The sequence below is a fragment of the Cololabis saira genome, chromosome 3 (genome assembly GCF_033807715.1).
Source record: "Cololabis saira isolate AMF1-May2022 chromosome 3, fColSai1.1, whole genome shotgun sequence".
NCBI classification, from domain to species: domain Eukaryota; kingdom Metazoa; phylum Chordata; class Actinopteri; order Beloniformes; family Belonidae; genus Cololabis; species Cololabis saira.
Genome location: NC_084589.1, coordinates 18493997 through 18518056, shown reverse-complemented (window position 1 = coordinate 18518056; position 24060 = coordinate 18493997). Strand labels below are relative to the sequence as shown.

The 24060-nt window shown below is 41.5% G+C and overlaps 1 protein-coding gene across 1 annotated transcript in view; it reads left to right on the top strand.

The window, feature by feature from the left end:
• LOC133440929 (A disintegrin and metalloproteinase with thrombospondin motifs 16) overlaps nt 1–24060 on the top strand; it is a 68101-nt gene extending 44041 nt beyond the window's left edge. The window contains exons 14-24 of the mRNA XM_061718272.1: nt 667–797; nt 948–1071; nt 1262–1506; nt 1600–1726; nt 4041–4167; nt 18381–18585; nt 20031–20225; nt 20357–20413; nt 20668–20880; nt 22548–22695; nt 22781–24060. Coding sequence (XP_061574256.1) covers nt 667–797; nt 948–1071; nt 1262–1506; nt 1600–1726; nt 4041–4167; nt 18381–18585; nt 20031–20225; nt 20357–20413; nt 20668–20880; nt 22548–22695; nt 22781–22896 — 1688 coding nt within the window. The 3' untranslated portion in view covers nt 22897–24060. The remainder of the gene's footprint in view (nt 1–666; nt 798–947; nt 1072–1261; nt 1507–1599; nt 1727–4040; nt 4168–18380; nt 18586–20030; nt 20226–20356; nt 20414–20667; nt 20881–22547; nt 22696–22780) is intronic.

Here is a 24060-nt window from a genome sequence, read left to right as displayed (position 1 = left end):
CACGAAAATCGGTAAACACCTGTATCAAGTCGCAACTTAAAGAAAAGTCTCTTGGCGCCATGGCCGAAACCGGACAGGAAGTCGGCCATTTTGAATTAATCGTGTCATTTTGCCGCAATTTATGCCATTTCTTCGTCCGTTTCTTCGGCCGAACCGTAACGTGCACCCAGGTGTTATACATCAAAATGTGCGTCTCGATCCTGCGACGATGGGCATTACTTTTCTCAGTCAAAAGCGTTACCGTGGCGACGATAGACGGCAAAAAGCGCGGACCTCCTTCATTTGATTGGTTCATATGTGATAGTTCCTATTTTCTGCACTAATTTTTGAATGGTTTGACATAAAGACTCGTGGGTGGTGTCATCGGACTCTGTTTTGAGTCCTTGACCATAATTGGGGCAAATTAGCCCCGCCCCTTCTTCTGATTGGTCGACATTTGATAGTTCCTATTTTCTGCCATACCTTTTGAATGGTTTGACATAAAGAGTCATGGGTGGTGTCATCGGATTTAGTTTTGAGTCCTTGACTTTCATTGGTGAAAATTGCACGCTCGAGGGCCCGTTCATCGCTGCTTGCAGCTTTAATTAGTATTGGACTTTTCCGGTTGACCTATTACCCCACAGAAGATAAATCTTTGATGGCTGTACTTATTTTCTCTTCTCACAGATCAAGATCTATGTAAGCTTTACTGCTTTGCTGAAGGTTATGACTTTTTCTTTGCCCTGGCCAGCAAAGTAAAGGATGGGACACTTTGCTCAAAGGACAGCTATAATGTCTGTATCGACGGACTATGTGAGGTAACATATGCATTTCAGAGTTTGTAGAGTTGGTGTAAGTGTTGCTCTGATACCTCCCCCAGAATCAACCTATCACCTATCATGTATCTGTCATGTGTTTTTTCTTTTTCTTCTTCTTTTAATGTACTTTTTCCCATCTTTGTTCCACAGAAAGTGGGCTGTGACCACGTCTTAGGCTCCTCAGCTGTACCCGATGCTTGCGGGGTTTGTAAAGGAGACAACTCCACCTGCAAGATCCACAGAGGACTGTACACAAAGCAGCACTTTACTAACCGTGAGTCATCCAAATAAATGAAATAAATGTTCTGTTCACTGGTTTTGTCAACTCTTTTCAAACTGATATGCACATTAACAGCTTCCAAATGTTATTTTTGGACTCTATGACATTTTTTAGTGATAGTGATTGTGGCTTAGTGATTTTCTTTAGTTCAGTGATTGTGTAAATGTGGTGTTTTGTCACCCAGAGTACTACGGGGTGGTAACCATCCCAGCAGGAGCTCAGAGTATCCGTGTGGTGGAACTGAATACGTCCGGCTCCTACCTGGCTGTCAGGGACACCCAGAGACGCTACTACCTTAACGGCCACTGGACGGTGGACTGGCCCGGTCGGCACCCCATGGCAGGAACCACCTTTGATTACAAGAGGCCGTATAACAGACCAGAGAGCCTCATATCCAGTGGCCCTACTAATGAGTCACTAGTTGTAGAGGTAAGCGATCAATGGACGCGAGAAAATGTTTTCTGATCACAGTTAACATTCTCCTTTACCTGATGACACACCAACCTCTCATTCCCCCTCCAGATATTGTTGCAGGGCTGGAATCCAGGTGTGCAGTGGGAATATACTCTAATGAACACTGAGCTGATGAAGAAACACAATTACACATGGGCCATCATTCGCTCCCAGTGCTCAGCTACATGTGGCGGAGGTACATATGCTGTCGCCCTTATTAAGATGTCTTTTGTTTGAAATATCTGAAAGATGATTTAAACCAGGGATATTCAATTGGCGGCCCGCGGGCCACATGCGGCCCGCCAGGAGCTTTTATGTGGCCCCTGGTCATATTTCAAAAAAAGGGGTGTTTGTTGAAATTTTTTTTTTTTTTTTTTTTTTTTTATAATATTTTTATAACTGGCTACTATGGACTAAAATGGTTGTGCTCAATGCTTAATATAATATTCAAATAAGGAAATCTTGGTGGAAAGTGGTGCTTTGTCATTATGGCGTGTTTTATTAAAAGTAGGCCAATATCAATTTCATTAAGTTTGCACAATGCATGGTTTCAAAATGAACTTGCATTCAAAATAATATTTCTTTATCTGAATATTATATTTAACATTCACAATTACTAAATCTGGAGACAGTTAATACATAATTCATATGTAAACTAGATATATTCAAATGTATAATACAAATGTATTATATTTACATAAGTCTTCGTCTTTGTGTGCAAAATACATTTTGAAAACCCCCACATTTTCAAATTGTGCGGCCCTCTCCATACAGTCCTTTTGCAGATGTGGCCCCCGGCCGAATCTAGTTGAATACCCCTGATTTAAACTCTCTGAAAGAAGGACAGTTCACTTCTAATCTATATGGACTATAAGTCGACTATAGACCAAGGTGATAGTTTGTAGATCAGCAGACAAACATTTCCACTCAGTCTGGCCTCTCTGACCTGTAATAAAGCTTTTAGCTGCAGGTTAAATGGAGAGGAGAGTATCCCAATCATTACTGCAGGGGCATTAGAAGCTCTCGTCTAGGACCGGTGGGACCTGCTCTTGTTCTGCTGGAGACCCTCCATTAGGCAGACACACACACAGGAACCCAGCATGCACACACATGCATCTCTGCGTTCATGGCCTTTGGTCCACCCGAGGTTTACACACACACACAGACACACACACACACACAGACACACACACACACACACACACACACACACACACACACACACACACACACACACACACACACACACACACACACACACGATGGGTTAAGCAGGTAATTTTGTGGACATTGGTGTGTTTCTTTGTGTATGCGTGTAGTTGCAAACGTGTTCAAGCATGTTGTTTTTTGGTTTTGTTTTGGGTTTATTTGCTCACAAGTGCAAACAAACCCCCCAGTGTAGAATCCCTATAGCCCTGTAGGTTAAAGTTCTCCACCTTGGTCTGCTACAGTCCACCCAAACCAGTTCCACCTCTTTATGTCCTGATTGGAGACCATGATGAGTGGTGGTGGTGGGGGTAGGGGGGGGTGGACGTTGGCTTTATTAAAGAGTGTGACTGACTAAGTGACCTTTATGGGTTGAGAAGTGCAGTCTGATCCTGCTTTAGGCCAAGTAACAGCCAAACCATGCATTAAGGTTTCACTTAAATCAACGCTGTCAGAATGGCATCTGTGCCAAAAGCCATCGAGACATAAAGTGTTTGCAAAACATTTGGAGATTGGATTAACTTTAAAGAAGAATGTTTAAGAGAAAATCTGCCAAATCGTTTGACAAAATCACATCTTTGCTGAGGGAGGTGTGATGAAAGAGCACACGTGTTTTAATATCCACCAGCCTTCTTTTGTCCTCCCTCGTGAGTATTTTGTTGTCAGACTGAAACAGATTGCTTTCACATTATTAAAAACTGTCACATGTTTGCCTCCATATCCATATCCAGTTATGTGAATGAAAAAAGAACACCTTTCCATGTGATTCAAAAAAATGATTTGCTTCTCACCAAGTCTGAAAATGAATTAAATATCACATTAGACTCTACAGGCCTCAGTAACATGTCTAATGATGACATTCTTGACAGTACAATTGATGGCACTAGTATGGTTTGTTTGGATGGGTTGCCAGGAGACAGCTTCCTCTTCCAAAAAACAAGGCAGCATGACTTAGTTTTGCAGAGTCGCATCTGACTAAACCAGCAAACACGTAGAGCAATTTCCTTTTGACAAACTAAACCAAAGTGGCTCTTTTGGCTCTGGATGTGGGGAAACAGCACAAAAGCATCTTTACACTTGTCAAGAACAGTATTGCAGGAGGATACCTTGTCAGAGTTCATTTATACTGACAAAAGTACTGGATTTGGACCTTAAAACTTTAGAAGTGAAAGAGGAAATACTGTATATTCTTCATTTGACTGTATATTACAGTATGTGCACATAATCCACAAAGTATAAAAATGAAAATGATTTTCTTGTTAAACACAAGTGATATTGAGGCTAATGATTTATAACCCATACAGGCCATATGAGCACCAAGGCGGCATGCTACAAAGACTTGAGAGTGCAGGTGAATGTGTCGTACTGCAATCCCAGATCAAGACCGGCGACTGGAGCGATGCCGTGCAACATCCACGCGTGCCCTGTCAGGTCAGAACCTCAGCATTTCTGTATGATGATGATGTTTTCTCTGCTTTGCTCATTTTGTAATACCATAAACCCAAAATAGTCAACAATATGACCATATGAAGGGTTTTTGCCTTCTGTAAATCAGTCTGTCACTTTGGCCAAGAGTGAAATATCACAACATCTTTATGGACAGGCATGACATTTATTTTGAGGCACTAATAGTATCCAGAAATATCATGTTACCATCAAAACTGATCGTAAACACTTTGGATTTCTTTTGAGTAGAAATAACTTTAGAGCAGAAATAAACAGAAAACAAAAACCATTTTGGTCTCAATTGTTTGATTTCACACCCATGAAAAACCTTCGGGGGATGAGGGGTGGGGGCTGGCTCAGGCAAGAGCTAGCTGCTGTTTGTATTAACCCAGCATCCACTAAACGTGACTCATTTTTAATTTCGAGTCTACATGTTAAATAGAATATTGTGCTGTAAACGTGTGACGGCAGCTCAGCAGATATTTCAGAGGGGTTCGGCTGAAGGAGCTGGGAGCAAAGTTAACTTTGATTGACATGTGGTGGGCATTTTCCCAGCTGCTTCTCCAGCATCCCGTATGAAGAAAAACAGGCTTCAAAACCACACTTCAGAAACCAGTGGGTCACGTGGCCCAATGCTTTTTCCATTGTTTTAAATAATCTATGGGGAAAAGCAGCATGGCTAATAGCAACAAGGCTAAGGGGAGAATCAGGGCACCTGAGACAGTTCCAACTGGATTTCAATGGTTTTTCATCCAAACACCATTGCCAGTATGAGTAACCGTTCTGTTACTCTGTGTTTTCTCACTAAATACCCACCAAACTTGTGGTATTTCTCAGATTTATTTTGTGTAAAGTAAGGAAGTGTTTGTCTTTGCTACTAATTCAATACATGTCTCTGTGCCCAGTTTCCAATCCTGTGTATTTAAATGCCTGTAAACTCAGCTAACTGAAAACTTCCAGGTTGTCTTACTGACCACCTGGAACTATAACATGCTGGAAACACCAGTGAATAGCACAATTAGGGTTGCCACCTTTCAGAAATAGAAATAAGGGACGCCCTGATTTCAGCAGCGCAGGAGCCAAAAAAAAAAGCCCCAAAACTTCTAAACTGAATAAAAATGTGTTTATTTTATATGAAAAAACAAAATGCTTTGATTTAAAGTTTAAAGTGCTTTAATAGCTTTGAACTTGCATGACTGTACAGACAGACAACCATACTAGCAACTGAAATAGCCTCCTATGCTATGTATGTCCACATCAGCCAAGATGTAGAATATACATACAGGTGAAGAATATGGTGTAAAAGTTAATTTATTTCAATAATTCAACTAGAATATGGTGTAAAAGTTAATTTATTTCAATAATTCAACTAGAATATGGTGTAAAAGTTAATTTATTTCAATAATTCAACTAGAATATGGTGTAAAAGTTAATTTATTTCAATAATTCAACTAGAATATGGTGTAAAAGTTAACTTATTTCAATAATTCAACTAGAATATGGTGTAAAGGTTAATTTATTTCAATAATTCAACTAGAATATGGTGTAAAAGTTAATTTATTTCAATAATTCAACTAGAATATGGTGTAAAAGTTAACTTATTTCAATAATTCAACTAGAATATGGTGTAAAGGTTAATTTATTTCAATAATTCAACTATAATATGGTGTAAAGGTTCATTTATTTCAATAATTCAACTAGAATATGGTGTAAAAGTTAATTTATTTCAATAATTCAACTAGAATATGGTGTAAAAGTTCATTTATTTCAATAATTCAACTAGAATATGGTGTAAAAGTTAATGAAAATACGGTACAAATCGTGTCGGGACGCAACATTTTTTTCTCAAATAAAGGACAATTCTGTATTTTACGGGACGGGTGGCAACCCTAAGCACAATAGGTCATCAAGAGCTGGACTGGAGGACTTCTTCAAAGGCAGGATTCCTTAATAGGCCAGTGATGAAGGGAACAAACACTGGACTTGATGACCCATAGCAGGACTGATAGAAGGCTACAAACCTGAGCGGTCGGACCCCTAGAAGGTTTTAAGAGAGCAGGTGGATCCAACACAGGTCAGGCTCCAAGAACAGGATGAGGAAAATATTTTTTTCACCAGGATTAATATTCCCATTTGGAAAAACGTTGAATTTGGGTATGAGAACTAACAAACTGAGTCCTCATGACTGGAGGAATGCCACATGCCAAAGAGTCTAACTCTGCTAGTGGAGACAAAAGGCAGTAGGTTGGCCAGGCATGCCGGGACATTACTGGCTGGATTGAACTGCAGCATTTTGTACCATAGAAGAACACCAAGACCTTTTCACTTCACTGTAGTTTTCAGATTTCAGATCTCTGTCAAGATACTGTCAAGAGACAGCCATGAGTCAGGACCATGGAGGCAAATAGACAAAAAGGAGGGTTAGGCAGCCAAAACCGGCATAAAATAGATGTAGATAGGGAATAAAAATACATCCACATTTAAACAAGAGAAGACACTGGTCTGAATCAATTACACAGATGAAAGAAACATAGCATAAGCCACACCAAACACTTCCAAATAAAACAAGATACGACAAACCAAATGCCCAGAATCGTGACAGCACGGCTCATGGCTCAACTTAAACAAAAGGTAACGTCAGGGATAATTATTGGCTTCTAACGTTTTTGAATTACTTCATCAGTGTCAAACCACAGACTTGTTAATTATTTGAACCGTGTAGAAACGTCTTAAAAGTTTCCTGATGCATTTTTTGGAAGGAAGGTAACACCGTGTTTGGCTCCCCTCTACATCTCAAGGAATGTGGATTATTTAATTGTTCAATTTACATCTCCTGGAACAGCTATATGATGTGCTGATGGCCAAAAATGTTGTTGGCTGAAACAGTATAACAGTTTATATATGCATGGTAATGTTTGGAATTTGGGGAGGCAGCTGCTCAGCTTTAGGACCGCCACCCCCATAGTTTGAACAATTTGGATCCAGTTTTCCATGCTCAGTCTGCTTTTGGAGATAATTTGTGGGAGGCATTTGAAGTATTCTTCTCTCTCTTTGCCCTGTTAATGCTTTTACTTTCATGTCCGAGCCTCCCACCACACGTTACCATGTGGAGTTGCGTGTTTCCTTGTCAGGCTCTTCCTTCCCCGCTCCTCCTCGACTGCCGTGTGTTATTGGCCCGTAACACCACACATCTGTTCTATAATTTTTTGACATGCAGTGTCAAAAGAGCTGTTTATTGGTTGAGTCAGTTCCTCTAATCCTGTACCATCTCCTCACAATAAAGCAAATGAAAGGTGTCAGGCAGAACTGACTTTATTCTCCACCCTTTTCCAGCCCATGAAAGCACCTGTTCTGTGATTACGACATTTTCCTCTCTGTTATTGAAAAATAACTTATATTTTGGCTAAAAATTGTGTGCGTGACACATGGGGAACAGGGAAACTTCCACTGGATATTCTGTCCGTACTAGGGATGGGCGGTATGGACTAAAAAATGTATCACGATTATTTCTGGCATTTATCCTGATAACGATAAAAATGAGGATAAAAAAAATACCAATTCAACTCCACCTTTTTAACTATGAATCTATCTCGCTCTCAGATCCGCCATGTTTGTCATCAACGGGAATTTATCTTTCTTTCTTTCTTTCTTTCTTTCTTTCTTTCTTTCTTTCTTTCTTTCTTTCTTTCTTTCTTTCTTTCTTTCTTTCTTTCTTTCTTTCTCTTCCTTCTTTTTTCCCTTCCTTCCTTCCTTCCTTCTTTCCTCCTGCTCTTTCCTTCCTTCTTCCCTTCCTCTTTTCTCCCTTCCTTCTCCCCTTTCCTTCCTTCCTTCCTTCCTTCCTTCCTTCCTTCCTTCCTTCCTTCCTTCCTTCCTTCCTTCCTTCCTTTCTTCCTTCTTTTCTCCCTTCCTTCCTTCCTTCCTCCTGCTCTCTCCTTCCTTCTTCCCTTCCTCTTTTCTTTCTTCCTTCCTTCCTTCCTTCCTTCCTTCCTTCCTTCCTTCCTTCCTTCCTTCCTTCCTTCCTTCCTTCCTTCCTTCCTTCTTTTTCCCCTTCCTTCCTTCTTTCCTCCCGCTCTTTCCTTCCTTTACCGCGACATGACAATTTCTTATCGTGAGGAATTTTTTTGACGGTATATCGTGAACGGTAAAATATCGCCCATTCCTAGTCCGTACCTTGCTCCAGTCCAGTGCCGTACCTCACCCACTGTCAGGAACGCTTGGACTCTGCTTTTGATTAAAACAGCAGGCGGAGAACTTGTAAATCGTTCTCACATGCAGCATCTCTACGGTTAGCAGGCTCACAACTAAACACCGGCTCACTCCACTTCTCTCCGTTTTTTTATACATCCAATGTCTGCAGATTATGATGTGAGTTTATCTGATGTTGTGGTTCACTTTCACACAGCTGTGGGTGAAGCAGATGCTGTAAAATGTCACTGGTGTCAGTTTGAATCTCAGTAAGGAGAGCCAGGAATAGAAAGAGCAGGGTCCGGATTTTGCGGTGTCAGGGAGCTGTTCTGTGGGATTTTGGCAAGGCATTTTTGGTGCCATCACTGTCTACATATCCCTGCTATTCAACAGCGAGGCAGGATCAAAGATCCTTCATGGTGATCCTGTGCTGTGGCCGTCACAGGGAGGGCTTTGCCCAATGAAAGACGGGACGTGAATGATCACGCAGCCAGGGTTCGTGTTCCCCTCTTTGTCTGTGCTGCTCTGGGTAAGGTCATGTAGGGTAAAGCCTGAACAAATATTGAAAGAAACTCTCAGATTAGCAGCGTTCTTAATGATAAAGATTTTTTAGATGTTTCCTGGATAATGATACGGTTTCATAAAAGCATGGTTTTGCTCATAAAACTGGACTATCACATTCAGGGAGCTGAACATTGTCTGCACAGCTGCGTACAAGAGACAAAAGATTGATTCAATTTCTTTTATTTCTTTTTCTTTCTCGAGGTAATGCAAATTTACATCAGGTTATTGGCAACAGAATATCAAAAAGACCCCTAAATTCTGTGCAGGAACCAAATGAGATGCAGAATGTCATTTGTGAAGCAGCTGTTGCTGGGGTATTGTCTCCCCTGAGCGCATTAGTAGTTGGAGTAATAATTTCTAAGATACGACACAGGCCTGAGTTCTTGGGCCTGCACTCCTCATGTGAGAGCTTACCAGTGCATATGGTAGGAGGGAATGATGTTTCCAACCCTCAGAAATATACTGTAGTATCATTCCACTCTCTATCAGTGCTCTATCCTGACCTGTCAGTGCTGCAGAGTCTACTCTTGCGCTCACAGGGTGAGTGGAGGGCTACACCTTGAACAGGTTTCCAGCCTATCACAGGACAAACACTCACAACTATGAGTTCATTCAAAGTTTCCTATTAAACTAAGACGATATCTTTGGACTGGAAGAGTAAAGGAACCTGGATCCGAGAAAAAGCCACAGAGGCATGAGGGTCACGTAAACTCCACGCAGAAAGGCCACAGCTGGGATTTGAAGTGGGAGCCTGTGAGGTCCTGGAGACCAAAGCTATGACTAATATACTGTTTGTTTGTTTTTTAACAAGCCAATCCTGTCTTAATAAGAAATCAATTAGCACTGATTTTTTGATTATTTTTTTGTCCATGACCTCTAATAAAGACAATGAAACAAAGCGTGCTCGCCCACTCTAAAGTTGAATACTTCTCCATGAAGTTGTGGACTGCAGCTGGAAGCCAAGCTGAAGAAAGGCTGCGCTTTTATTGTTCTACGACAAGCAAAATGAACAATAGCCACACAATAACTTCTATGCAGAGCAAACAAATGGAGCATCAGAATATCTTATACTAGGGCTGACACTGTGTTGATAAGAATTTGAATGATCTGGATACCAACCTTTCAATGAACAAAGAGATGTTATGTGAAGGCCTTTGACAGCTGCTGTTGTGGCGTCATGTCCTCTGTTCCTCTATTCTGAGTATTCTGACGTCCACCCTTTGCAATGGTTTGAAATATCAGCCAAATTCTTGCAAATGCAGGGGACACTACTGAAAAGTTGTGCCTTGATTTATGAGTAGAAAGGGATACAGCTGAAGCAATGACTTCATCGCATTTACTGTTGCACGTGCATGTCCGGAGAAAAATTGCATTGCTGCATGTCCAACTGTGACTTTGTCCCTCCACATTTAATACTGTATGTTGTGCTCAAACCCGGGCCGTTCCAGTGCTTTAACAGCCCTCATTATCAGATATTAGAAAACCACATGTCCTGCATAGATTGCCCATTGATTCTTTGCATCTTTGTTGCTGGAAATGAGTGCTCACTTAATCATTTTTCTGATCATGCTTGCTGATTACAGGAAATGGAAAACAGAAAAGAAATAGGACATTACAGGAGGTGAAGAACTTTCAACAGAGGTTTGCAAAATGATCACATCTGTCGATCATTTTGCTGGAAATGTTTCTGTCTGAGCTCAGATGATTTAATGTAACATACAGCCATGTGATGCTGCTGCTGTTGCCACAGTGTAGAATGACGGGTGATCAGCTGCTTTCTGGCACTTAAAACGCAACACACGCAGGGAAAATACAGGGTAGGAAAGCAGAGGAACAGTGATGGTGTCCAATTACTCTGTAAGCTCACTTCTACCCAAACGTTCTCAGCCTCTCATCTCTTCCATTTTGAGGATCTTTACTGCTTTGCACTGCAAAACCAGTGCAGCCAAGTAATCTGCAACCACTTCAATCATTTTCTGAAATTAGAGCTGATTCACTCATCTCTATAGTCATTATTCCAGCATCATCTCTGCTCTTCTTTGAATCTTGTAAAAGGATCTTTCTCTGTATCCGCCGCGCCTGGGTGGTGTCCCAACACCTGCAGAAAGACCTGGTGTTCCAACAAATGCTCTCAAGTAGTGAAATTTCCTCAAGGACACAGCAGTGTGGGGCAGCAGTATTATGTAATTCACACTGAAATCATTGAATCTCAATTACATTAGCGTTTATCGCATGTTTTATCGTAACAACAGCTGTTCAAAAGGGGATTTTCTTCCTCACGAAGCATTGTCCCTAGCTGAGTATTTCCATCTTATTGGGTTTGTGTATGTCTGTATTTGGGAGCAAGTATCCTAGGAAAATGTGGCATAATCGCAGAGCTGTCTAATACTCACTGTCAAACAAATGACACAAAGTAGCGATCATGCTGACAGAAAAAAAGGGGGGCACAGCCTGCAGAATTTTGTTAGGTCAGACACTTTAAGTAAATGTGGCGTGTCAGTGGTTCATTGTGTCATTATGTGTTGTTTAATATTTAGCCAAGACCACTTTGTTTTCACCACTATATTCAATAAAAACCGGTGCTGTGAGCTCAGCCCATCTCTGCCAGCTGTGCAGATGAGTCCCACCAGGATTAACTAAGTCAGACTCGTTTATTCACTTTGGAAGAAGGTTTTTGTCAAATATAATGTTGGATGGCTAACTGCCCTCAACCAAGGACTTTTTTCTACTACATTGTTTTATGAAACTGTGCAATGAAATCACAATTTCAAACCCAAAACTCTTCCGCCCTGACAGAAAACAAACAAAGAAAAAAATCCCCAATTTAAGTGGTATTTATCCTTTTTCATATATTTGTGTTTTGATTTATTAAACTCAAGTTCAGCATTAAAAACAAAAGTCCAGATAATTCATGTAAAAATCAATAAAAACGTCCATGTGTATGTTGTGACCGGTCTGAGGTGGACTTTTGATAAAACATTTTGACATTTAGACACAACATCATGTCTCCTTTTTACTGGGTTTTATAAGATAAGAGTAGTAAAACAGTCCAGGCCAGAATAGTAGTAAAAAAAACCTCTGTCACGTCGAAGGTTTTTAACAGAAGATGGTGGCCTTCCTGTTAGTTTTAGCTTAACCCAATCGTACCATTTTCCACCACAAAACAGAAGAACATTTGAACAAATACACTAATACCTGCAGGTAAAGCTTGCTTTGCCATGTTGATGTTTGTCTAAACAAGTTGCGTCCTTTATTCATTCATTCTCCATACAGTACCTGCCTCAATCCTGTTCAGCGTTTTGGTGGTCTGCTGCAGTACAGCCTGGCCAGGTCTGTAATCGCTGGCACTAAACTTAAGCATCCTTCCAAGCTGCATGAGGTAACATGCATTTTAATGCCATCAGTATTGGATTTGTTCCTTGGGAGCCTCGATTCATACAAAAGTCTCCCAGGCAACCGGCCCTTACAGAAATTAGTATTTCTGAAAAATACGTAGAAGCTGGATTTTTTTGTTTTACAATTAATTTCTCCAAGATATGAAATAGTGGATGGAGGAACTACAGGACTGATTATGGAAATGTTACTTTACTACATCCAGCAGTTAGGGAAACGGAGATATAGACCTAACAGTAACAGGGACAGAAGACGGTTATCTTAGACTGATCCATAAAGTCAAATAAAGCAGACTGATTAAACTACTCGCTCCAGTGAACTGTAAGCGGTCTGCTGTTCTGTGAAGTACAGCGTTGTGCTGTGCAGCGTGCATGTAGTGGACACAGCAGAGAAGAGAAGACTTGTGCATGCATGCGCTTTAAACCACAAGCGGGAAAGTGAGGCGAGGAGAGATGAATGGAGTCTTTGAGAGATAACTGATTGCGACCCGCTAACAAGGCACACTTGTTGAGGTAAAGTGGCAGCTCGAGAGTTATTTAAGGTGTTCTCTTTGTATTGGTGGATCCAGGAAATTGAAAGTGAAGATCCAATGTGGACTCTGGCTCTAATGCCTCTTTTGCACTAGTATCGGTTGAGCCCGGCTCCGCTCGGCGCGGTACGGCACGGTTCCACCCGTGTGTTTTCGCATTGCCAGGGGAGAAGCGGGCAGGTTTGGGTGAAGCTGCTGTGACGTACTCGATTGCGCAACCGCTTTGTTCATGTCGCGCTGATGAGAAATCAGCTGGAGCCGGGAGCGGCTGAGAGTAAAACAGCCCGTCTACATCCCTTTTTAAATTTTTTCTCCTCAGTCACCAGGTTTATGAACATCTGCGCCTCAGAGTTGGATCACCAAACAGACGTTTTGCGCTTTATAATAAAATCGCTGCGAGCCGCGAGTCGCCTCGCTCTGACTCCCGCTTCCTGATTCAAACGTCTGACGGCCCCGCCCCTCGACCAATCAGAGGCGCGGAGGGTGGTGGCGGCCCCGCCCCCGACCAATCAGTGGCGAGGAGGGTGGTGACGTCAGAAATAGTCCCTTCTCAGCCCGCAAAGAACCTGGCTGAAATGGTTACAGAAAAAAGTATCGACTTGGAGCGGCTTTACCCGTCTCAGCCCTAGTGCGAAAGCGCAAAATGGGGCCATAGCGGGTAGAACCGGGGAGAAGTGAGACTAATGCAAAAGCGCCATAAGTGAGCTGGGGCCTGTTTCAGCAGGTTGTGTTGGTTTTGTGTCCAAAGAATGTTCATTGATGTTCAAATCGTTGTATAAATAGTGGGGTTTTTTTTTTTCATGAAGCCTAATACCCTTTTATCAGTTGGTTTCATTTTCAGCAGCAGTTGTTTGGACACAGCAGCAACAATAAGCAAATGGAAGTAGATGGAACCTAACGTTGTCCATTTTATAAAGATAGCTTGTCTTTATGATAAAAATTGAGCTCCATGTCTAGCAACAGCCCTGCTGTCCTCTCAAAGAGAAACAGTGATGAAAAAGGGTTTTTCTTGTTTTTATTTGTATTTATTTCAGCTCCAGCTGTTGTCTGCTATGTAAACGTCTGTGAATGGGACTAATTTGGCCTAGAATAAACAAGAAGCACAGAAAAATGTGATTTGTTTTGTTTAACTGAGTATTTATGAGAGACATACGGCATTCAAGAGATATACTAGTCCTACTAATAACATAAGAACAAAAAGCACTTGTTTTCAAACAAGAAAACATGTAGGTCATTGGTTCTGCGACTACATGAGAAATTCATTTGTCGGCATTAGTTTCTGATTACCCTGATATTGTTAAAGAGTCACAGGACACATTGCAGAAAATAATCCAGGAGCCCCTGGGAGAATTAAAATGAGCTGATCAGACGTTGTGAAGCTGTGTGTAGGAGATGTTATACAACCAGCACAAATAAGAATATAAAGTAAAAACCTTCAAGAAAAATGCCATACCAAACTTTAAGTTTTCATTTAATGCACTCTAAGATATCATTGCTGTATTGAAACGATGCCAGGGTTCTGCAGGTGATTAGGTATCAGCTTGTTATCTAGGTCTATGCAAGACTATCAGTTAGCCATTCATTTGAGCCAGGTGTAACGGAGAAGGGAAACATCTAAAATATGTATGGTGGGTAGAACTAGTGCTGGGCGGTATGACCAAAAATTTATATCACGGTATTTTTCAAAATTATATCGGTTTCACGGTATATCACGGTATTATTTTTTTTTCATGCACAACTGGGTGTTAACCACATTTTCTAATGATTTGTAAAGGAATTGCTGCAGTAAATTGGCTTAGAATGGCCTATTTTACTGTCATGAGGAGGATGCATAAATCAAATAAATGTGATTTAGGCATGCTTTTCAAAAGAAAAAAATCTTTTACAAAATTACAAGGTAGAAAATATTTATTGAACATAAAAAACTGAATTTTTTTTAATTTCCCAGCATTATGTTGTTTTGGTTCCACTTCCTGGTGAATGTTAGGTAAAATTCTTATGTGGTTACTTTTTGGTTGGCCAACGATTTATGTTTGTGGTGCGCAACTGTTACGGGAGCGGCTAGTCTATTTCCTTATATTACAACGCCGTTATTAATTGTTCGTTTTTTTTCCCACTTATTCCACCGAACACGGAAAGTGTTTTTTTGCCATTTTCGGCCGAACAATTTCGGTTACCGAACAATCGGTGCATCACTAGTGCTTAACAGTCCCCTCACAAACAGTGTCCAGCGGCGCTACGTTCCGCCGCGCGGCGCGGCGTTCCCAACGTTGTGTACTCTACTGTACATACTCACCGGTATTACGGTATATGAAAAATTCATATCATAAGAAAAATAAACACCGGTATTCAGTATGAACCGGTATACCGCCCAGCACTAGGTAGAACCTGGACTGAAGAAAATTGAACTATACTGATCCAATTGTCTAAACCAGTGTTTCCCAGTCCTGGTCCTTGGGGGTCACTGTCCGGCACGTTTTAGCTGCTACGCTGCTTCAGCACTCCGGGATTCAAGTAGATGTCTCATTAACAGAGTCTTCCTGACCTTGATGACAAGCTAATGAGTACCATTAATTTTGAATCAGGTATGTTGAAGCCGAAAAACATCTAAAACATGCAAAACAGGGTCCCCGAGGACCAGGATTGGGAAACACTGGTCTAAACTGTAATGGTCAATTATATAAATTAGAGAACATGCACAAAGACTTGGGGAAGCTGTGCTAGTGCCTTTTACTGTTAAAAACGTGTTTCTTCTCCATCATCTCTGATGTCAGGAGGTGATTGTAGTGATGAGTCTTTTAACTACGCAAGCAGACTGTGGTCAAGGAAAGCTGGCTCTTTAAGGAGCAGAGATGGACAAATGACCTCTGGTTTGTTAACAAATGTGGGAGAAGATCATTGAATATGATGAAAACAATGTTTAGTCAAAGAAAGATTGACAGGATTTGTCTGGTTTTCCCACCATTTCTGTAAGGGAGCGTTCATGCAGGGGAGTAAAATGTCAGGTTTTAGAGCAACAGTTACTCTACTACCTTCAGTATGACATCTTTTCCTGTGTTGTTAATGCATTTTTCAGTAAGATAATGCAAAGGCACAGCTGAATAAGAATAGGGCATGACCACTGGACACTCCTTCGTGCAGGCCTGTCGTTGAAAAAGACTTATCTTGGGTTCATATGACCTGCAGTAAGATTAAAGTAAATTTGCAAGGCTCTTTACCCCCCATACTGTCCCAGCGTTGCAACTGGTGTCTACAGTTTATTGACCCTCTTACCCTGTACAAACTGTGAGTTGAGACAAAACTTTTTCTGAGCTGCCCACAACATGAATGCATGACTAGACCATCAGACTGCGGTCATTAGTCCATCTTTGCCTGTCCTACTATTCTGAGGCCATGCAGTTATTTGGTTTTGCTGTGTCTGCATGCAGTGAGTTGGACGAAACATGTATTACCTCATGGAAAAAGGTTTCCGATGCCCGTCCATAATTATAGCATGATATCATTTTGTTTCATAGTGTGGGTGTACACCAAGGCAGCAAAGAATGAAACACAGCCTGACATGTGCTAGTGGAGGTTGAAACACACACACACACACACACACACACACACACACACACACACACACACACACACACACACACACACACACACAGTAGTGAAGTGGTAGAGCTATAAACACCGGTCCGAGGTCTTTTAATGCCACAGGTGTCCGTCTGTACAGTGACATCTGACACGCTGTCCAGCAGACACCTGACCCTCGTGCTTCTCTCCAGACAGTGTGATGGTTACTTATCTTTCAACCACATTTATAGATAGCAGCCAAGTCAGAGGTCACAAGCTGGTAGGAAGGAGATATGCAATTAGATGCTATGTAGTCATCAGTCATTCCTGTGGAGTGATCACAACGATAAATACATGTCAATACTCTTTATACGGCCCACTACCCTGAAATGAGAATAGTACGTGTGATGGAAAATATAGCCTTGGCCACTTCCACGACAAGTAGTTCCAACACATCAGATCAAACACAGCATTAGATTTTTTTTCTTTCCTTACAGTTTGAGCCCACAATATTATCTTGTCACCATCACTTCATTTGTTAGCATCCACATGCCAGTCCAGTACCATAACCTCCTATTCTTCAGCTATATTTTTTTACATTTTTCTCTTCTTTTATTATTATTTTTTTTTAAAAAGGTGCATGGAGAATATGTGGTCTTGAATGAGGCATATGATGTGCCCGTATGTTGTCACGTTTCAGTGCACTGAAATCATTCCAATCATTACCTCATACCTGTTGAAAGATGCAGTTTGACTTAAAAAAATGCTGCAATTTTAGGTTACACCATGAATGACCACCCGCCATTTATGTTGTTAAAGCTCATAAAAATCATTCAGCATGTGGAATACATTAGTAGATGTTTAAAATAAACAAACAGATCATCTCTGCTTTCCTCTCACCCGGCTTGAAAGCATCTTGTTACAATAAATCCCACCGTCAACCCCTAACAGGGAAGAGCTCGGATGGACTTTTCTTCTTTTTTATCTGATTAGATTAAATAATGTCAGGTAAAATAATCTTTTGAAGCTTCAATCGTCTTCTTGTGCAATACTCCGGCAGAAAAAATATTGCAAATAAAGTTTAGACTGTTGATAGATACAACTCATTGTGTTTTGGTGTTGTTTAGGTTGATCTCCTGAGGCCGTGCGGGTACTCTGGGTGGAGCTGGGGGGGTGATGAGTGTGTGATGAGGGACTGAGCTGCCGGCACCGTGAGTCCACGGTCAGTCAGAATAAATCCACACAAAGCTTTCAAGAAGTGAGACGGCTCAGAGGATTAGCGGACTCATGACAGTCTACTGGGGCATGGTGGGGGGAAAAAAACAGAGAAACAACAAACTGCACTGTCCCAAGCTCAGGAAGATTAGGATTAATGAAGTTTTATACAACTCTACATGTCCAAACAAAGTTTTTTAACTGTTCATCAAGAGATTTGCTGTAACTGTTCGATATAAAAGCGGTAACGGTGTCATAACCAAACAAGAATAAGAAAAATGTGTCCATTTCTTTACCTTTAGCGGTAATAGGGGCTGATTTTGGGCAGGAATCAATGGGATTATTTTTTTTTTTCACAAGGGGTTTAAATTACCATTTAAAAGCTTGGAGATTCAGCTGTTGTGACTTCGTACTCATTCATGAGTCAATGCTTGTGAAGACCCTCTGGAGGTAGGCTTGCAAATCTCCCCTGTCTCCGATGTCAGACGTGTATGGAGAAGGCTGTTTAGAGTAAAGCTGAGTAAATTAATCCGACAGCCACTATAAGCATCGCAATCAGCGTAAACATCCAGTTATGGTTTTACCTTTTACGTTGAAATGTACATGCACATAAGTCATCGAGAAGAGGCTGAACTGCAACTTGAGAGAGTTTTCTACAACCGCTATCACTGTACATCATTCAACCATGTCCAAGTAGGTGATTGAGGAGTTGTGCCTGTTTACCCAGCGAGCTTGTGTGTTGTTTTCCCAGCTGGTCCGTAGGAGAGTGGGGAGCATGCAGCCGGAGCTGCGGAGGAGGGGAGCAAATACGGAGGGTCCAGTGTGTTCGGATAACCAGCCAGACCGGCGTAGACATCCTGGAGGACTCTCACTGTGCCCAGCCTGCCCCTGCGAGGAGGCGAGCCTGCAGCTCACACAGCTGTCCACCAGTCTGGACCACCGGGCCCTGGTCACAGGTAAGGATATAAAACTGTGTCAAGATGTGTAAGAATTAACTTTCAACTAATGTGAGTGAGTAAAGACTTTGTCGTGGCTGGAAGCGTCGCCCCACAGCTGGAGAAACACTTCAGAGTTGCACATTCAGCCCATATTGTGTTCAAGTAAGCCCTACTTTTGATGGCTTCACCACATTTTATGACAATCACATTTTATATGACCTCAGTGGCTTTAAACTATGCTTGATTCCATTAAGACCTCAGCGTCTTTGTTCTCTTCCCAGTTCCTCTGCATTGAGTGTGCTGACTTGTCCTGATGTCAGACATTTCTAACTGCCATTTTTACCCCAAATGTCCCAAACTGGACTACTCGGGCGGTGCACTTTCCCTGTAGTACTTCTTGGCCCAGTGTACCGTGTCACAGTCTTGTGTTTACTGGATGTAGAGAAGCAGTTTCAAGATTTTGATTCAGATTAAACTATAAAGCGTGCCCAGAATCTAAATGAATGTTGAGGGCGGAGGGCTGTGAGACTGCTTAAGAGGAATTATTAAAGCCTTGTCGGTCGTTGTATAGAGAATATGGATATAATGTTTGGTGGCCCTTGTTCCTGCGTGCTATGAACCCGTTGAGATATGCAGGCCGTGAAATGTCTTTCATCTGCAGTATTCAACACATGATGAATCTTCTTTGATACTGAACAGTTAAATGTTCATTAAAAGGCTCTGACATGATGTTGTAAAATGCTGAATTATTTAAATGAGTGGCCTTGTGTCGATGTTAATCATCTATTAAACCTTCCTTTTACAAAGGTGCCCAGTTCATTTATTGTTGTACAATAAAAACATATGAAACATATAATACTACAGCGTTTGAACCAGCGGATATATTGTCATTACATGGGAAAACACCACACCTACATTAAGACTCCAAGTTTCCTGAAATTGTGCATTTTAAAGCAGTCGTGTGCAAACATTTACTCTGAATAACTCTTTCATTTTAATCTTTTACTGGCTTTTACTGGCATCAAAGTTATACAACAGTTTGAAAAAATTTTGATAACATTTTTCAAAATATTCTATATTTTTAAAGTTGATTAATGAAATCGACTTATGAATTAAACAAAACCCTCAAAATTTTGGGGGCTTTTAAGAGAGAAATGAACAATAATAATAAAAAAAACATTATTTGTAGACAAGTTCTGCTAAGTTGGATTTATCTCCCTTAGAGTTAGAAAAACTAATTTGATATCATCAGCTCTGACATATTATGTTTCGGTAGAAATGAAACATGTGCTGCTTTGCATAAACGCCTAGCAAAATAAATGTCTCCAAACGTGTTGTGAGCCGTCTATTTTGATAGCAGAACTAATCAGAATTTCAAAAACGCTGGTCCTGTCTGTAGTGTCTTGTCTTAAAGCATCAAATGACATCAGATATAATGATCATGTTTCCTTTTAACTTGGCAGTGTTCACGCAAGTGTGGTAACGGTGTGAAGAAGAGGACCGTGCTGTGCACTAGTACCAGTGCAAGCGCTCAGACTCGCACGCTGCCAGACGGCGAGTGTGCAGGCCTTCAGAAACCCGCCAGCCAAGAGCCCTGCTTCGTCAAACGCTGCCAGAAACAGCGCAAGGTCCAGTGGTTTGTCTCCACATGGCAGGAGGTAATTCAGCATCTGTAATAAGGACTTGCATCGAGTATGAAAGAAAAGCAGTAATCTTGCACTTTGTTCATTTGGTTTGGACCGCTGTGACTGAATTCTCTTTCTCTTCTCGATCTGGTCTCAATGTTCAGTGTTCTGCAACATGTGGTCACGGCTATCAGGCACGCTTCATCAAGTGTGCAGAGAAGGTGTGTATTGAGATGTTTGTTTACTTAAATATAGTAAAATGGTAATTCCTAACTATTAAACCACTAATTTTGAGCATTATGACGCATCACTTCTCATCTTGTTCAGACCTACTTTGTTACTATTTGTCTTTTAAATTCTTATGTTTACTTATTTTAAAGACATGTGCAGTGTTGTTATTGTTTTAGACTATTAGAAATAACTTTTTTTTGCCATCCTGCAGCTTTCACTAACTGTTTTGCATCCATACTATAAGGACACTGCCGGAAAATACAGGGAACTTGCTGCCAAGAAGTGCCACCACGTCCCCAGGCCCACAGTGGATCTTCAGAGGCCCTGCATCCTGGCTGAGTGCCCTGCCCGCACAACCTCCCCGGCCCACAGATGGAGGATGCTCCCTCATCCCCTCCCTCATCCCCTCCCTCACCATCTACCTCCGCCAGAGTGGCACCCATCTCCTTGGTCTCAGGTAAGTTCACCTGAATCAGGGTTTCATAGCTTACATTTAAAGGGGACCTATTATGGCATCTAATCCCTATTTTAAACAGGCCTTGAATGTCTTAAAAACAAGCTTTTTGCTAAATAAATGAGAAATTCAGCCTCTGAGCCATGTCTTTATCATCCCAGTCTCTAGACTCCTTATCAATGCTGGATTCTGAGTGGGCGGGGAGGCTATGATAATGAGGCTCTCTGCCTGAATGACGCGATACACCACTACGAAAAAATGTCAAGAGCTCCGGCTGGCGGAGTTACACCGTGTCCTAACTGCATGCAATGCGAGCGAGCGTCAGCGCCAAAATCAATTCCATTGCTTTATTAGGGCCCGAGCACTTACAGTGCAAAGGCCCTACTGTATCTGTAGGAATGTTTTCTTTCTTTCTTCTTTTTTATTTTTCTGACGAAAGGAGGGCCTTTTTTTCTCCCTAAACGTGCCCCAAAAGTCACCAAATTTTGTACGCAAGCCAGGCCTGACGAAAAATTTGATATTTAATGGTTTGCATTAATGGGCGTGGCCTAATGGTTCAACAGCGCCCCCTAGAAAACTTTGTGCCTCAAGCCCCACAATACGGTCTGACGTACATGCACCAAAATCGGTACACACCTGTATCATGTCACAACTTAAAGAAAAGTCTCTTGGCGCCATGGCCGAAACCGAACAGGAAGTCGGCCATTTTGAATTAATTGTATAATTTTGCCGCAATTTATGCCATTTCTTCGGCCGTTTCTTCAGCCGTTTCTTCGCCCGAACCGTAACGTACACCCAGGTGTGTTATACATCAAAATGTGTGTCTGGATCCTGCGACGACACGCATTACTTTTCTCAGTCAAAAGCGTTACCGTGGCGACAATAGATGCCAAAAAGCGTGCCCCCCCTTCATGTGATTGGTCCATATTTGATAGTTCCTACTTTCTGCCATAACTTTTGAATGGTTTGACATAAAGACTTGTGGGTGGTGTCATCAGACTCAGTTTTGAGTCCTTGAACAAAATTGGAGCAAATTAGCCCGCCCCTTCTTCTGATTGGTTGATATTTGATAGTCCCTATTTTCGGCCATAACTTTTGAATGGTTTGATATAGAGAGTCGTGAACATTTGTCGGACGCCCTGCTTCTATTTTCTTCTTGTCACTCGCGTTGAAAGTCGGTTGAAAGCGCTGATCCAGTTAGTTGAAATGAGAAGTTATCTTTATGATACCTCCTCATTTCACTACAAAAACCTCAATAAAGTGTCAGCTGGCTGGAGGGAGATGGACAGAGAGCGTCCGATGTCACGCAGTGCTACGCGATAGTCGGACGGTCGCATGCAGTTACACGATTTTATAGTTGTGGGCGTGGTTTGGATTTTTGTTACGTAACGAAAATGCGCAGAATCTGAACGGCTCGTAGATCCACATCACACTGGACGGCTCATCCGGGCGGCTGTACAGACACTGCAGAATTTGGTTGCTTTCCTCCTTCTCTGAGTTGGCAGGCTGAGGGGAGACCACTTTATATATGTTAAAGCAAGAAAAAACGTGTTTTTCATAATAGGTCCCCTTTAAGGTACGTGATCATGTGATTATCAAGAGAGGAGTGAGTGAACATGTGGCGGTGAGTTCCTGGTGCTCCATGGTCAAAGCCCTGTTTCCTTGTACAGTGTTCTGTGACGTGTGGAGGAGGGGTCCAGGCCAGGACAGTCCAGTGTAAGGTCCAGGGGACGCCTTCTTCCGGCTGTGCCACGCATCTTAAACCCTCAGTGTCCCAGGCTTGCAATACCAACTTCTGCCCACAACCGGAGAAGAAAGGTCTTACTAACAACTTTAAACATATAAACGTGTAAATTATTGTTTATTAAGAAGCTTTTTTTGATTGTTTTTTTCCCTCCCACAGACTATGCATGTCGGGATTACTTCAGCTGGTGTTACCTGGTGCCGCAGCACGGCGTCTGCAACCACAAGTTCTATGGCAAGCAGTGCTGTCAGTCCTGTTCGAATTCAAATCTATAATCTTTAAAAGAAACCAAGTCTGCGTCACAGACATACACATAACTAGATTGTCGTAAGACCATGTTTTATGGCCATGCTTGCAAGGATGTTTTCTTGTTCAACGTGTGTGGCGAGCACTAATAACAAAGCAGATAACAGTGGATGCAGAAAAGTGTTGCAGTTCCCTTTGTCTTCCCCGTGATGCCGGACATCTGGATACGAGAATAAGAAACTGCCAGCGGGAAACAAGAACTTGATCAGAACAGAGAGAAAAAGAGAATCTTGATCAAAGTAAATAGGACCGACACGTCGAGGAGGAACTGAAAGCCCAAACCTTTGTTTATAATAACGTTTGCAACTGAATGATTTTGTACAATAGCCAGTCAAGACGAGCCAGTAGAGAACGAATGTGGAGGGTGATATTCCTACTGGCCGGTGCTGTTCTCCTTTAGCCGGAAATCTGGGATCTGATTTCTTTTAAAAGGGATATTTCAAACACATTATTGAATAGTCTTACATTTACCTTTTAGAATTAGCTTCTTCTTTTTTTTTTAAGGAAAATATCTGATCAAGCTCAACATTTCAAAGAGCTGTACAACAGCAGAACGCTCTGTTATGAACTAAAACCAACAAAACTGGTGGCATCGAACATGGCAGAACTGTTTGAGACCCGACAGACAGGTGTGTGAACTGGTTTTCATACTCTATGGTGCTAAAACTGTCACTTCTTCAAGATTCAGGACAGAACTCATGAATTGTGTGACCTATGTACAGTATTGTGTGTTTTATTTATTGACTTTACAATACAGTATTGCTGGAAGCCTGTATTAATAAGCAGTATAAATGTATCCTTTTTATAAAACCTTAACCCCAATACCTGAATATTTCATTTCATGCTTCATTAAATGCCGGCAAACCCCCACATTTCCATGCAAAACTCCTGTGTTTGTTTTGACAAACAAAGAAAAAGGAAAACAGCTGTAAAATCGAGTTATTAAAACAACAAACTTTGTGAGCATTTTGTAAATGAGGCAAGGCTCCATATTGTATTATTCTACAGTATTATACATGACAGTCATGTATTGCATGCGTTGGAATGTCACAAAAATGAATTGCATGTCAACAAATGTCAAATATCATCTTTCAGGGGTTATAAACGTTTAAACTGAAAGGATTCAGACATAA